This window comes from Tursiops truncatus, chromosome 2 (genome assembly GCF_011762595.2).
Source record: "Tursiops truncatus isolate mTurTru1 chromosome 2, mTurTru1.mat.Y, whole genome shotgun sequence".
NCBI classification, from domain to species: Eukaryota; Metazoa; Chordata; class Mammalia; order Artiodactyla; family Delphinidae; genus Tursiops; species Tursiops truncatus.
Window position 1 is genome coordinate 101824395 of NC_047035.1, and position 16137 is coordinate 101840531.

At 40.4% G+C, this 16137-nt stretch overlaps 1 protein-coding gene across 2 annotated transcripts in view; it reads left to right on the forward strand.

Annotated features, from left to right (window-relative positions):
• Positions 1 to 16137, forward strand: part of FAM81A (family with sequence similarity 81 member A) — a 123419-nt gene that overhangs the window by 65608 nt on the left and 41674 nt on the right. For both annotated transcript variants that reach the window (XM_073801098.1, XM_004322302.4), the window contains exons 2-3: positions 4984 to 5080; positions 6574 to 6847. In XM_073801098.1, the coding sequence (XP_073657199.1) occupies positions 5061 to 5080; positions 6574 to 6847 (294 nt within the window). In that variant the 5' untranslated portion in view covers positions 4984 to 5060. The remainder of the gene's footprint in view (positions 1 to 4983; positions 5081 to 6573; positions 6848 to 16137) is intronic.

A 16137-nucleotide genomic window follows, 5' to 3' on the forward strand; every position in this document is an offset into this window, starting at 1 on the left:
CATTGATTAACTCTAGCAGTTTTCTGGTGGCATCTTTAGGATTCTCTATGTATAGTATCATGTCGTCTGCAAACAGTGACAGTTTTACTTCTTCTTTTCCAATTTGTATTCTTTTTATTTCTTTTTCTTCTCTGATTGCTGTGGCTAGGACTTCCAAAACTATGTTGAGTAAGAGTGGTGAGAGTGGACATCCTTGTCTTGTTCCTGATCTTAGAGGAAATAGTTTAAGTTTTTCACCATTGAGAATGATGTTTCCTGTGGGTTTATCGTCTGTGGCCTTTGTTATGTTGAGGTAGGTTCCCTCTATGCCCACTTTCTGGAGAGTTTTTATCATAAATGGGTGTTGAATTTTGTCAAAAGTTTTTTCTGCATCTATTGAGATGACCATATGGTTTTTATCCTTCAGTTTGTTAAATGGTGTATCACATCGATTGATTTGCATATATTGAAGGATCCTTGCATCCCTGGGATAAATCCCACTTGATCATGGTGTATGATCCTTTTAATGTGTTGTTGGATTCTGTTTGCTAGTATTTTGTTGAGGATTTTTGCATCTATATTCATCAGTGATATTGGTCTGTAATTTTCTTTTTTTGTAGTACCTTTGTCTGGTTTTGGTATCAGGGTGATGGTGGCCCTGTAGAACGAGTTTGGGAGTGTTCCTTCCTGTGCAGTTTTTGGGAAGAGTTTGAGAAGGATGGGTGTTAGCGCTTCTCTAAATGTTTGATACAATTCACCTTTGAAGCTATCTGGTCCTGGACTTCTGTTTGCTGGAAGATTTTTTTTGTGTGTGTGTTTTTGTTTTTTTTTTTTTGTAGTATGCGGGCCTGTCACTGTTGTGGCCTCTACAGTTGCAGAGTATAGGCTCCAGACGCGCAGGCTCAGCGGCCATGGCTCATGGGCCTAGCCGCTCCGTGGCATGTGGGATCTTCCCGGACCGGGGCACGAACCCATGTCCCCTGCATCAGCAGGCGGACTGTCAACCACTGCACCACGAGGGAAGCCCTGTTGGACGATTTTTAATCACAATTTCAATTTCATTGTTTGTGATTGGTCTGTTTATATTTTCTGTTTCTTCCTGGTTCAGTCTTGGAAGGTTATACCTTTCTACGAATTTGTCCATTTCTTCCAGGTTGTCCATTTTATTGGCATAGAATTGCTTGTAGTAGTCTCTTTTGATGCTTTGTATTTCTGCGGTGTCTGTTGTAACTTCTCCTTTTTCATTTCTAATTTTATTGATTTGAGTCCTCTCCCTCTTTTTCTTGATGAGTTTGACTAAAGGTTTATCAATTTTGTTTATCTTCTCAAAGAACCAGCTTTTAGTCTTATTGATATTTGCTATTGTTTTCTTTGTTTCTATTTCATTTATTTCTGCTCTGATCTTTATGATTTCTTTTCTTCTGCTAACTTTGGGTTTTGTTTGTTCTTCTTTCTCTGGTTTCTTTAGGTGTAAGGTTAGATTTTTTATTTGAGATTTTTCTTGTTTCTTGAGATAGGATTGTATTGCTACAAACTCCCCTCTTAGAACTGCTTTCGCTGAATCCCATCAGTTTTAGATCGTTGTGTTTTCATTGTCATTTGCCTCTAGGTATTTTTTGATTTCCTCTTTGATTTCTTCAGTGATCTCTTGGTTATTTAGTAACGTATTGTTTAGCCTCCATGTGTTTGTGTTTTTTACATTTTTTCCCTGTAATTTATTTCTAATCTCATTGCATTGTGGTTGGAAAAGATATGATTGATATGATTTCAATCAAATCAAGGAAGTCATTGATATGATTTCAGTTTTCTTAAATTTACCAAGGCTTGATTTGTGACCCAAGATGTGATCTGTTCTGGAGAATGTTCTGTGTGCACTTGAGAAGAAAGTGTAATCTGCTGTTTTTGGGTGGAATGTCCTATAAATGTCAATTAAATGTATCTGGTCTATTGTGTCATTTAAAGCTTGTGTTTCCTTATTAATTTTCTGTTTGGATGATCTGTCCATTGGTGCCAGTGTGGTGTTAATGTCCCCCACTGTTACTGTGTTGCTGTCAATTTCTTCTTTTATAGCTGTTAGCATTTGCCTTATGTGTTGAGGTGCTCCTGTGTTGGGTGCATATATATTTATAATTGTTATATTTTCTTCTTGGATTGATCCCTTGATCATTATGTAGTGTCCTTCCTTGTTTCTTGTAACATGCTTTATTTTAAAGTCTATTTTATCTGGTATGAGTATTGCTACTCCAGCTCTCTTTTGATTTCCATTTGCATGGAATATCTTTTTCTGTCCCCTCACTTTCAGTCTGTATGTGTCCCTAGGTCTGAAGTCGGTCGCTTGTAGACAGCATATATATGGGTCTTGTTTTTGTATTGATTGAGCAAGCCTGTGTCTTTTGGTTGGAGCCTTTAATCCATTCACGTTTAAGGTAATTATCCATATGTATATTCCTATGACCATTTTCTTAATTGTTTTGGGTTTGTTTTTATAGGTTCTTTTCTTCTCTTGTGTTTCCCACTTAGAGAAGTTCCTTTAGCATTTGTTGTAGAGCTGGTTTTGTGGTGCTGAATTCTCTTAGCTTTTGCTTGTCTGTAAAGCTTTTGATTTCTCTGTCGAATCTGAATGAGATCCTTGCCGGGTAGAGTAATCTTGGTTGTAGGTTCTTCCCTTTTATCACTTTAAGTATATTGTGCCACTCCCTTCTGGCTTATAGAGTTTCTGCTGAGAAATCAGCTGTTAACCTTATTGGAGTTCCCTTGTATGTTATTTGTCATTTTTCCTTTGTTGCTTTTAATAATTTTTCTTTGTCTTTAGTTTTTGTCAATTTGATTACTATGTGTCTTGGCATGTTTCTCCTTGGGTTTATCCTGCCTGGGACTCTGTGCTTCCTGGACTTGGGTGGCTGTTTCCTTTCCCATGTTAGGCAAGTTTTCAACTATAATCTCTTCAGATATTTTCTCGTGTCCTTTCTCTCTCTCTTCTCCTTCTGGCACCCCTATAATGTGAATGTTGGTGTCTGCATTTCTTTTCATTCTTTTTTCTTATTCTGTTCTGCGGCAGTGAATTCTGTCATTCTGTCTTCCAGGTCACTTATCTGTTATTCTGCCTCAGTTATTCTGCTGTTGATTCCTTCTACTGTGTTTTTCATTTCAGTTATTGTATTGTTCATCTCTGTTTGTTTGTTCTTTAATTTTTCTTGGTGTTTGTTAAACATTTCTTGCATCTTCTTGATCTTTGCCTCCATTCTTTTTCCGAGGTCCTGGATCATCTTCACTGTCATTATTCTGAATTCTTTTTCTGGAAGGTCTCCTATCTCCACTTCATTTAGCTGTTTTTCTGGGGTTTTATCTTGCTCCTTCATCTGGTACATAGTCCTCTGCCTTTTCATTTTGTCTATTGTTCTGTGAATGTGGTTTTCTTTCCACAGGCTGCAGGACTGTAGTTCTTCTTGCTTCTGCTGTCTGCCCTCTGGTGGATGAGGCTATCTAAGAGGCCTGTGCAAGCTTCCTGATGGGAGGGACTGGTGGCGGGTAGAGCTGGGTGTTGCTCTGATGGGCAGAGCTCAGTAAAACTTTAATCCACTTGTCTGCTGATGGGTGGGGCTGAGTTCCCTCCCTGTTGGTTGTTTGGCCTGAGGCGACCCAGCACTGGAGCCTGCAGGCTCTTTGGTGGGGCTAATGGCGGACTCCAGGAGGGCTCACGCCAAGGAGTACTTCCCAGAACTTCTGCTGCCAGTGTCCTTGTCCCCGCGGTGAGCCACAGCCGCCCCCCGCCTCTGCAGGAGACCCTCCAACACTAGCAGGTAGGTCTGGTTCAGTCTCCTGTGGGGTCACTGCTCCTTCCCCCTGGGTCCTGTTGCGCACACTACTTTGTGTGTGACCTTCAAGAGTGGAGTCTGTTTCCCCCTGTCCTGTCAAAGCCCTGCAATCAAATCCCAGTCGCCTTCAAAGTCTGATTTTCTGGTAATTCCTCCTCCTGTTGCTGGACTCCCAGTTTGAGAAGCCTGTCGTGGGGCTCAGAACCTTCACTCCAGTTGGTGGACTTCTGTGGTATAAATGTTCTCCAGCCTGTGAGTCACCCACCCAGCGGTTATGGGATTTGATTTTACTGTGATTGCGCCTCTCCTACTGTCTCACTGCGGCTTCTCCTTTGTCTTTGGATGTGGGATATCTTTTTTGGTGAGTTCCAGTGTCTTCCTGTCGATGACTGTTCAGCAGTTAGTTGTGATTCTGGTGCTCTTGCAAGAGGGAGTGAGCGCACGTCCTTCTACTCCGCCATCTTGAACCAATCTCCAGTAATGAGAAATTTTTAAAACCATCCGATTTTGTTCAGATTTCTAATGCATTGTGATGATCAACTCTTCCTTATATATGCCTGATGTAATATGAATGATTATATCTTATAATACAGTTTCAAGGTTTTATTTATTTATTTTTTTTAATGTCTTTATTGGAGTATAATTGCTTTCACTTTGAAGGTTTTAATGAAGAGTATCAGTCTCATTCTCTTAGTGGATAGCTAAGTTCCCCCAAATCAGATCCCGTTGATCATGCATTGTTTTGTTAAGATTAATGTTTAAATAATGCTCTTCATTTGCTACGGAATTTGCTAAATTCGCTGAGATCAAATTTCCTAACGTAGTTTCCTGTACATTCCTGTGGAGAAGTACAGGACTGACTAAGCCTATTGAAGAAACTATGTTGTTTCTTTAAAAGTGGTTTCTCAAGCTTGAGATGCAGATACGGGGTGAGAAAACTTAAGGAAACTCCATTTGACAGTCCTTGTTGATCTATCTAGCAGAAGCATTTTGATGTTTGACTCTTTTCTCCTTATTTAGAGACATCTTCTGTTTCTATTGTATATAAGATATAAGGTATTTAATAATATAATTGATCAGCATGGCAGCATAATTTTTGATCCCCTTAGTAAATTAATAATAAGCTTTAGAGGTCATTTAAGTTGTAGATATAAACCGTTAAATAATTTAATGCTTATTTTTTCAACAGATGTGAACTATTAAAAAGAAAATGGCCCAACGGAGTACTGTATTTCCTTCTCTTGTCACCGAGGAAAGGTATAATATATGGAAAATATGCATCTAAGGTATACTTTTTCTTTCCACCAATTCCATGAGGGCTGTTAGTGGGTGTGATCATTATAAAAGAAGCCTTGTGGCTGTTACATTATCCAACAATGACTTTTTTCGAGGGCAAGAGTAGGATACTGTGGACTATTCAGTGACCCTGACAGGTGGAGACTTCACAGTAGCCCTTCAGTACAGTTGCACTTCTGGTCAACAGTGAAACGTACCTCTGGAGGTTTGGGGGCTGATACCCCTGCTCACCCTTTTATTTATTTATTAAAAAAAAATTTATTTGTTTGGTTGCACTGGGTCTCAGTTGCGGCCGGTGGGCTCGTTAGTTGAGGCACACGAACTCAGTTGCAGCATGCATGTGGGATTGAGTTCCCTGACCAGGGATTGAACTTGGGCCCCCTGCATTGGGAGCGCAGTCTTAACCACTGCGCCACTAGGGAAGTCCCCCTGCTAACCCTTTTATTTATTTTTATTTTTTAAAATAAATTTATTTATTTATTTATTTATGGCTGTGTTGGGTCTTCGTTCTGCTCATGGGCTTTCTCTAGTTGCGGCGAGCGGGGGCTACTCTTCGTTGCAGCGCGTGGGCTTCTCATTGTGGTGGCTTCTCTTGTTGTGGAGCACAGGCTCCAGGCGCGCGAGCTTCAGTAGCTCTGGCACGCAGGCTCAGTAGTTGTGGCTCGTGGGCTCTAGAGCGCAGGCTCAGTAGTTGTGTGACACAGGCTTAGTTGCTCCGTGGCAGGTGGGATCTTCCTGGACCATGGCTCACACCTGTGTCCCCTGCATTGGCAGGTGGAATCTTAACCACTGTGCCACCAGGGAAGTCCCTGCTAACCCTTTTAAATCAGAAGTGGCGTGTCCATAGGCCAGAATTGGCTCATAGAAGTACATTGTTTGGCCTGGATCATCTTAAATACTTTTTTAATGAATTGTTAACATTTTAAGAAATCAGGTGACTTCACATACAAGCCTACATTTCCTGCCTCTTGTTGAAATATCACATGACCTGGAAAAATGGATCTGCATTCCCAGATGGCCACTCATGGGTGGAGCAGAATCGTGGCTCCCTTTAGTTGAGGAACGCCCTGTCAGTTCTGCAAAGTCCCCACCACTCCCTAGTGTATTCTCTGTGGTATGCTTCCCTCATTTATGTCCCCTGCCTGACCCTTGTAAGCATTTGAGTTTGTAGCCACTGCTTTAGAGGGAGGGAGGAGAAGGGCAGGTCCAGCAATTTTGTTAATAAGCTTTGATCTTCCAGCCTCTTGCTTTGGGAGGTCATGGAGCCCGCTACCAGCGCACTTAACTCTCTGGGGACCATTGTTTAAAGTTGCTGCCTGGCTCACCAAGAAAACTCTTTGCGAGTAGAAACCCTGCCTCAAATCCCCTTTAGCTTGTAGGGATAGATAATTTGCCTCTCCTTTTCTGGGAAGTCTTGAAACTGGCTTGAAAAATGACTGTTTCCCAATTGACAACCCTAATAATGTGGGGCTCCCTTCCGTAGGCGAGTTAGAACGATGCCCCGACACAGCCAGTCCCTGACCATGGCACCCTACTCATCCGTAAGCCTAGTGGAGCAACTGGAAGACAGGATCCTCTGCCACGAGAAAACCACGGCCGCCCTCGTGGAGCATGCCTTCCGGATCAAAGACGACATCGTCAACAGCTTGCAGAAAATGCAAAACAAAGGGGGAGGCGACCGCTTGGCCAGGCTTTTCTTGGAGGAGCACATCAGAAACATAACTGCCATAGTGAAGCAACTGAATCGGGATATCGAGGTAAGGCGTGTGGAAGTCAGGTGGGCTGCGTTCCTTTCCACAGACCTGTTCCATGTCTGATGCCTTCCTCCCAAGCAGTACTGTGTTCACACTAAAGCTGTCTGTCTTGTCTAGTCTTAAGGATTGCCAAGGAAACAGCTTGAACAAATATATTAAATGTATTCCAGTATTGGATAGCGGTTACTGTCAGTGTTATTTGTGTTTAATCTCAATGTACCTTGCTGATTACTAAATCACTTTTGTTTTGTTCGGCTCTCAAGGGAAAGAGAGAGAACCAGTCAAATAGTTTCCCTGTAATACCCTTCGTGTAGCTGAAGACAGCTATTAAATCAATTACTAGGTCAGCCTTTGCTGCTTCAGAGTAAATGTTTCTAGGTCATAATGATTATAAATAATACAGTTTATTACTCAGACAATCTAGGGATGTGAATCGCTTCTCGGACTCCCTTTTATTGCTTTATTTTTCCCTAAAGTGAACCCAATAAAAAGCCAATATTGTCTATTTTTAGAGTTTGTAAATATACTGCTTTTTATTGAGCAGTCGCAGGGACCACAGAATTTAATTCAGAAAGCTTAAGATCATTTAGGGCCTGGGCTAACATCACTGAATAATGTCAGTATCCTACATGTGTAGTTTGAAAATGTATGAATAAAAGATATATGACTAGATTAAGGAAAATCTTTATTTCACATCATGGAGATTTTTTTTTTTTTTTTTTTTTTGGCTGTGCCACGCAGCTTGTGGGATGTTAGTTCCCCATCCAGGGATTGAACCCGCTCCCTCAGCAGTGAAAGCGTGGAGTCCTAACCACTGGACCACCAGAGAATTCCCTGGATGTTGTATTTTAGTTATGCTTCCTGAAATGAATTATTTCCAATGTCAGATTTGGAATTATTTCCAATGTCAGATTTGTATTTATTTATTTTAATAGCTTTATTGAGGTATAACTTAAAAGCCACAAAAATCCACCCATTGTAAGTGTACAATTTGTGCAACCATCAACACAGTTCAGTTGTAAAACCTTTCAATCACTCTGCAAATTTATATAAGCCTGTTTGCCGATAATCCCTCCTTCCACCCCAGACCCAGGCAACCACTAATCTGCCTTCTGTCTCTATAAGTAATTTGTCTTTTCTGAACATTTTTTATAAATGGAATCTTACAATCTGAAGTCTTTTGCATCCGGCTTCTTGCACTTAGCATGATATTTTTGAGGTTCAGCCATGTTCTGGCATGTATCAATATTTCATTTATATCTATGTCCCAGTAGTATCCTGTTGTGTGGATATGCAGCATTCCTTTTATCCATTTATTAGTTGATGGACATTTGGGTTGTTTCCAGTTTTTAGCTATTGTGAATAAAGCTGCTGTGAACATGTGTACATGTCTTTGTGTGGAGATATATTTTCATTTCTCTTGGGTAAATTGCTAGGCGTGGACTTGCTGAGTCTTGCAGTAAGCTTGTGTTTAACTTTTTAAAACATAGCCAAACAATTTTCCAAAGTGGCTATACCATTTTACAATCCTACCAGCAATGTGTGAGGGTTCCAGTTTCTCCACATCCTCACCAACACTTGCTGTTTTCTGTCTTTCTGATTATAGTCATTGTAGTGGATGTGTAGTGGTATTTCATTGCACTATTAATTTGCATTTCCCTAATGACTAATGATATTGAGCACTTTTTCATGTCCTTATCAGTCATTTGTGTGTCTTCTTTGGTGAAGTGTCTACTCGAGTCTTCTGCCCATTGTTAAAAATTATTTTTTTATTGTGTGTGAGATATTTATCACTTTAACCATTTTAAAGTGTGCAGTTCATTGACATTAATTACATTCACAGTGCTGTATGCAACCATCACCACTATCGGTTTTCAAAACTTTTCGATTGTCCCAAACAGAAACTCTGTTCCCACTAAACAATAATTCCCCATTCCACTCTCACCTCAAGCCCCAGGTGACCTCTGTTCTACTTTCTGTCTCTATGAATTTCCCTATTCTAGGTTTATCACATAAGTGCAATCACACAATATTTGCCCTTTTGTGTCTGGGTCATTTCACTTAGCATAATGTTTTCAAGATTTATCCATGTTGTAGCATGTGTCAGAATCCATTTTTTTTAATTTAGTAATTTATTTTTTATAAATTTATTTATTTAGTTTTGGCTGCGTTGGGTCTTCATTGCTGCACGCGGGTTTTCTCTAGTTGCGGTGAGCGGGGGCTACTCTTCGTTGCGGTGCGCGGGCTTCTCATTGTAGTGGCTTCTCTTGTTGCGGAGCATGGGCTCTAGGTGCACGGGCTTCAGTAGTTGTGGCACATGGGCTCAGTAGTTGTGGCTCACGGGCTCTAGAGCGCAGGCTCAGTAGTTGTGGTGCACGAGCTTAGTTGCTCCGCGGCATGTTGGGATCTTCCCAGACCAGGACTCGAACCCGTGTTCCCTGCATTAGCAGGTGGATTCTTAACCACTGTGCCACCAGGGAAGTCCCAGAATCCATTTTTAAATTAGGTTATTTGTCTTGTTATTGAGTTGTAAATTTTCTTTATATAGTCTAAATACAGGTCCCTTATCAGATATGTGATTTGCAAAATATTTTCTCCCATTCTTTGGCTTGTATTTTCATTCTTCCAATGCTGTCTTTTGAAGCACAAACTTTACAAATTTTAATGAAGTCCAGCTTATCAGGTTCTTTTATGGTTTATATTTTTGGTGTTGTGTCTTAAGAACTGTTTGCTTAACCCAAGGTCACAAGGCTTTTCTGCTCTGTTTACTTCAAAAGTTAATTTTAGTTTTTACCTTTAGGTTTATGATCCATTTTGAGTTAATTTTCATGTATGAAGTGAGATTAAAGATCTAAGTTAGATTTTCCTTGAATATCATATGAAAAAAATTTATCATTTTCCCATTTGTCCCTTTGTTAAAAAAGAATGGATCATAAAATTTAAGGGTTAATTTCTAAATTCCTTTGATCTTTATGGCTTTCCTATGGTAATACCACATTGCCTTAATTTCTAGCTTTAGAGAAATCATGATTTCAAATCATTTTGAAATCATGTAGTGTAAGTCCTCCAACTTTGCTCTTTTTTTCAAAATTGTTTCAGCTATTCTAGGTCCTTTGCATTTTCATATACATTTTAGGATTAGCTCGTCAGTTTCTATAAAAGCCTGCTGAGATTTTGACAGAGACTGCTTTGAATGAAATCAATTTGGGGAGAATTTCTATCTTAATTTTGAGTCTTTGATTGTTTCAAAGAATCAATTCTTGGTTTTATTATCTTTTCCTATTTGCTTTTTTGTTTTATATTTCATTGCTTTCAATTCTATATTGTTTCCTTTTTCTCTGCTTGCTTTAGTTTGTTTTTCTTTTTCTAGTTTCTTAACGTGGAAACTTAGGGAATTGGTTTGAGATCTTTCTTCTTTTCTGATAGTGGTGTTTAAAGCCATAATGTGTCCTCTAAGCACTGCTTTGGCTGCTTCCATGAGTTTTGGTATGTTGTGTTTTTGTTTTCATTCAGTTCAAAATATTAAAGTTTCCCTTGTGGTTTCCTTTTTTGGTGCATGTGTTACTTAGAAGTGTGTTATTTAATTTCCAGATGTTTGGGGTTTCCCCAAACTTATTTCTGTTGTGAATCTCTAATTTAATTTCACGTGGGCAGAGCACATACTTTGTATATTTTTAATCTCTTTAAATTTATTGAGACTCTTTTTCAGTTATTGAAATATCCAGTTTTTATTGTTGAATTGTCTATTGCTCCTTTCAGTTCTGTCAGTTACACTTCATGTATTTTGGGGCTTTGTTGTTACGTGTGTATACATTTATAATGTGTATATTTTCCTGAGGTAGTGATTCTTCTGTCATTATAAGATGTCTCTCTTTATCTCTAGTAATATTTCTTGTCTTAAAGTCTATTTTGTCTGATATTAATATAGCTATTCTGGCTCTTTTATGGCTGCTGTTTGCATAGTTGATTTCCTTTTTTGATGATTCTCACTCACCTTATACCTAAGTGAGGTCCTGGTGTACCACATGATTAACAGTTTTCACTGTCCTTTCAGATTACCGCATACACTTTACTAAGGACAGAGATTTACTCAGAGTTGTACTCTAGTTGAAGTACATTTGTCTTCAGGGTTCTAAAATTTCTGGTCTATCCTTCTTTTGATGTTTAAAGAAAAGGACCATATGTTTGTTATAAGGGGATGTCATGGATCTTTGTTGCTTTGGAGACTGATGGCATCCATTCCAATTTCTTTGGGTCATAGCAATTTTATTTCCCTTCGGAGCTTGAAATCTGTGCAGAGTGTTCCAATGACAGGAGTGCCATCCCTGCAGCTGTACCTGTAGGATGCTGGGCAGTGGTTCCTGCTGCCTGGACCCTAGGAAATACCTTTTCTTTTCTCTTTTTTTTTTTTTTTTTGATGTGGACCAATTTCAAAGTCTTTATTGAATTTGTTACAATATTTTATGTTTTGGTTTTTTTGGCCATGAGGCATGTGGGATCTTAGCTCCCCAACCAGGGATCAAACCCATACCCGCTGCATTGGAAGGCAAAGTCTTAACCACTGGACCGCCAGGGAAGTCCCAGAAATACCTTTCGTGTCTTTTTCTCAGTCTGGATCCCCAGCTACCCTGTTGATTGTGTGCACTTCTCCCCTATATCCTTCCAATAAATTCCAGATTTTCCAACTAAGTTAGCCAGAGTCAGGTTCAATTGCCGGCAGCCAAAGAACTCTAATGGTATCCAGGGGGCATAGAACGCTGAAGAGATTGCTGTAGATAATTTACTTGTTTTTGGAAGGTGGTGTCTATATTTAGAATGATCGTTCCAGTTTTATATTTGAGTGCTAAAGCAATTTTATCCCAGAGGCTGAATAACTTGGCAACCCCAAGTTGACACCTTCACAAAATTAAAAAAACCCAACTTAAACATTTCAGTTTTGAAAAGAGAGATATATTAGGGGGCTGATAGCCCTGCTGCACTCAAATCTAGAGAGGGCGATAGATAAAATCAAAGTGATTGGGGATAAATAATGATTCTCAGATTCCTGTTCCCTCCACCAGTGGCAAGAAATGGGTCACAAAAAAATGCAAACACCCCTATGTTTCATGTTAGAAGGTAGTGTGACCTCCCCATTTCTCTATGAGTACTCTGCTGGGTTCTGTTTGTTTATGTGGGTGGCGGACAGACCAGAGACTGGAGACGGTCTATTCCACATTACTGTCCTCAGGTCAAAGCAGAGAGTGTAACTCTACCCTTAGAAAGCTCTGGACTGAATTTTTTCTGTCCCCGTAAGAGGGGATAGTGCTTTAGCTGCAGCTGTGGGATCTGGGGAATAACTTTCCCTTTGTACTAATCCAACCATCAGAACCATTTAAAATATATAATTTACAACCTCAGCTGAGCCCTCAGAGCTGTTGAAAAGTTCCTTCATTCTAGGAAGCCCTCGCTACCAGTTCCCTCCCTGGCCCCAGTTCTTCTTCCCTTAATGTATCCTGGGCACCCAGCACTTGATGCTGTTACCGTAGTATTTACTGAATAGGACTGACATTGTTTCTTTGCAAGTCTGTATCCCCTGATAGAATGGGAGCCCTTCAAAAAAGAAAAGGGTGGGATAGGGAGGGTGGGAGGGAGACGCAAGAGGGAGGGGATATGGGGATATAGGTATACGTATAAGCTGATACACTTTGTTATACAGCAGAAACTAACACAACATTGTAAAGCAATCATACTCTAATAAAGATGTTTAAAAAAAAAAGAAAGGAGCTTTGTCTTACTCATCTTCACATTGTCCAGCACAATGTTTAGAGCAAAATGCCATGAATGCTTGTTAAGTGAATAAATGCCTATTTCAGACTGAAGCCCATTGCAGATCTTACGGTAGCAAAAGGAACTAGAAGAGACTCTGAGGTCATTTGTGCAAACTGCATCCTTTTCAGATGACGCATCCTAGGCCCAGGGAAGTGAAGAGACTTCTCTGAGATCTCAAGGCCAGTAAGTGGCAGTGCTGAGACAAAACCCAGACTGTTAAACTCCAGAGATAAGCTCCTTTCACTTTTCTGCTTTGCCTCTTGGAAGCTCCTCTAGAACCCCGATCTTAGGTAACCAACTCTCAAATGTGACAGGCAGTGCTTTTCAGTCATTCTTTGCTTTCTGAGTATTTCTACTCCCTCAGGAAGAATTTCTTCATGAAACTAGGTAATTAAAGCTTTAGTTCTCACTGAGTTCTCCCCTGCCCCCTCATTCCTTTGGTGTGAGTTCATTGAACTGCTTAGATAATTACAGTTAATAGCAAACATACCTAGGAATCCAAAGTCATTAGTCATTGAGGCTTTTGCTAATTATTTTTCTTTAAGATGTATTTTTAACACGATTTTTCAGTAATGTGTATTTAAGACGATTTTTAAATAATTTAAAATGCAGTGAGTTTTTCCATCTGAAACACATTTTATGTAATGATTATTCTTCCCTTAACCAGACAGCACTCTTCCATTTACATATATTTTTGGAGTGTGCAGTTTGCAAATGAATAGATGATTTCCGTTGTAGAGAGGGAAGTCTGAGTAAAATCTAATTCTGGAAAAAAATTTACTTTGCATATATGAGCATTTACTTTTTTGTAGCTGGTAATAATTATATATCATTATAAAGTAACAGAAGAAAGTTTGGAAATTTAATAGACTTTTTTATGAAACACTAATTACATAGTTTTATATGTATTGTGAGCCTAAGCATGTTTACCCAAACATAACCAAAATTAGGAAACCATTCTTGACAGGTACAGCTCAGTCGAGGCTCCTGATAGAGCTAGTCGAATTGGGATATGTTAATACTGTATCTTGGTAAATTTGCCTCAATAAGTCTTTATGGTTATCACGTGGCTCTGTACACGGTTATACACAGGAAGAAAAGTAAAATACGTTGTCAGACCACTAGCCTATGTGATCCTCAAGAACTAGAGCTGAGTCTTACTTTTTCCATTTCTAGCACCTACACAGTACAGTGTCTAGCACATTGTAGGAGCTCAAGACGTCTTTCATAATCAAAGGCTCTGGGGTCCTTGGTTCTTCGAGAATCCTGTAGTTATTGCCCATATTCTGTCAGCAGATTCCAGTGTCAAAACAGATGACTCTGTGGGCTAGTGTCTAGTAGGTGCTTGATAAATGTTGAATGAAAGAATCTATTGTTTTAATACATCCCGACTCATTGTCTCTATTGGCAGTTTGCCTTGCTATGTGGAGTATGTTATCAATTATTTATTCCTCAGAAACTTTCCACAGATTATCATCATCATTATAAATTCAAAAGAGGTGATGTAGTCAACTATGAATTATACACGTCTGGATTATCCATACCGCCTTTGATTTAAGCTCATATCAGCCCCTGGGAGCCGAATCCTGGTAAGCAGTCCATGGCTCTTTTGTGGGGTAAGCTTTCCCTTTCATGCCAGTTTGATGGCTTAGGGAAGTGGTTGGGACCCCCATGTCCCCTTGGGGCTTTCAGCATGTCTTTGGCCAGGGTCTGCTACCCGGCTGATTAGAATCTGCAGACCTACACTTGGTTTCCATGTGCTCAGGCTTCATGATGTCCGGCTGGCTTGGGGTGTTGGCTTTGACTTAGGTGGGAAATGGGAAAAATGTATCAAACCCTCATCTAATTGACTAGATTACACATAATTTCCTAGCTTAATAATTTGCAAATGGGCTACTGAAGAGTTTGCTGAACTCAAGTGATATGTGCAGAGTTGGGCCTTATTGGCAAGTCACAGCAGAGGTGTGGACCATAATGTTAATGTATAGTTGGACGGACAGACGGGACCTTGGTTCAGTGTGAATCTAGGCCTGTCAACGAGGAGAGAATCTTAGCTATTGGACCTCATATAGTTACCTGAAAAGGGAATTTCAGCCTGCAGCTGCATGATCTTGTCCCACTGGAACAGGTATATTAGCAGAGGGACTTCGATGATTATCGTGTGTATTAGTCCGAGACCGCCAAAGACATAGAACCAATAAATAGGATATATTTACTATAAGGTATTGGCTCACATGATTATGGAGACTGAGGAGTTCCACCATCTGCCATCTGCCATCTGGAGAACAGGAAAGCCGGTGGTGTAATTCCAAGGCCTGAGAGCCAGAGAACCAATAGTGTAGATTCCACTCCAGGTCTGAAGACCCGAGACCCAGGAGCGCTGAGGGCTGGAGAAGATCAGTGTCCCAGCTTAGTCAGGCAGAAAGCGAATTCCACCTTGCTTCCCCTTTTATTTTTTTTCTATTATGACACTCAGTGTATTGGATGATGCCTCCCCACATTGGGGAGGGCCTTCTGCTTTTAACTAAGTTCACCGATTCAAATGCTAATCTCTTCTGGAAACACTCTCACAGACACACCCAGGAATAATGTTTATCCAGCTGTCTGGGGATCCCATGGCCCAGTTAAGCTGACATATCATTAACTACGATTAATGATCCAATTTTTTTTTTTTTTTCTTTTAACTCTACCTGCTAGACTTGGCTTGTCATGTGGCTTGACTCTAGGGGGAGAAGGTAGTGAATGGAGTTTGAATATTTGTTTAGTTCTGAATATTTGATAGAAGTTTTCCCAAAGTAAATTAACAAGTTGGTGTTTAGGTGTCTGCCCTGTCTCTAATACATTTTAGCTTGTCTGACTCCATCTTTGAGGGCCTGAGAAGCTCCAGCCACCAGCTAGATAAGAGTCTCTGAGCCTTCAGTGTAGATGATCAAATCCTGGAACATGGAGCTAAAATAATTGACAAATTACTCAGCTACCTGCTGGGAGCCAGGCCTTATTTAGAGGCACTGGGGCTAAAGCAGCAACCCAGGCATGCAAGGCCCTTGCTTTCAGGCCTGCTGTACATTCTGGTGGGGCTTATAGGAGTAAACCCTAAGTAGCCGAGGTAATTTCAGCCTAAGTCCAGGGCTCTGGTGAGATAATACGATGGAGAGTGATCGTGGGGCTATTTTAGGAAGGGTGATGGGGGTCTAAGGTGACATGTGAACTGAGACTGGGGTGACAGAAGGACCAGCCAAGCCGAGGTGGTGGTGTCGGGGCAGGAGACACACAGAGAAGAGAACATACCAGAGAAAAGGCTCGGCAGCTTCCAAGGCCATAAGACAGAAGAAGCTCGGCCTGTTGGAGGAGCAGAAAGAGGACCAATGGAACTGTAGTGTCATTGGTGGTGGTGGGGGTGGGGGGTGATGGGAAGCCATTATTTAATTTTAAGCAAAAGAATTTAGAGAATTCCTTCATATGCTTGGTGCTGAGGATACACGAGT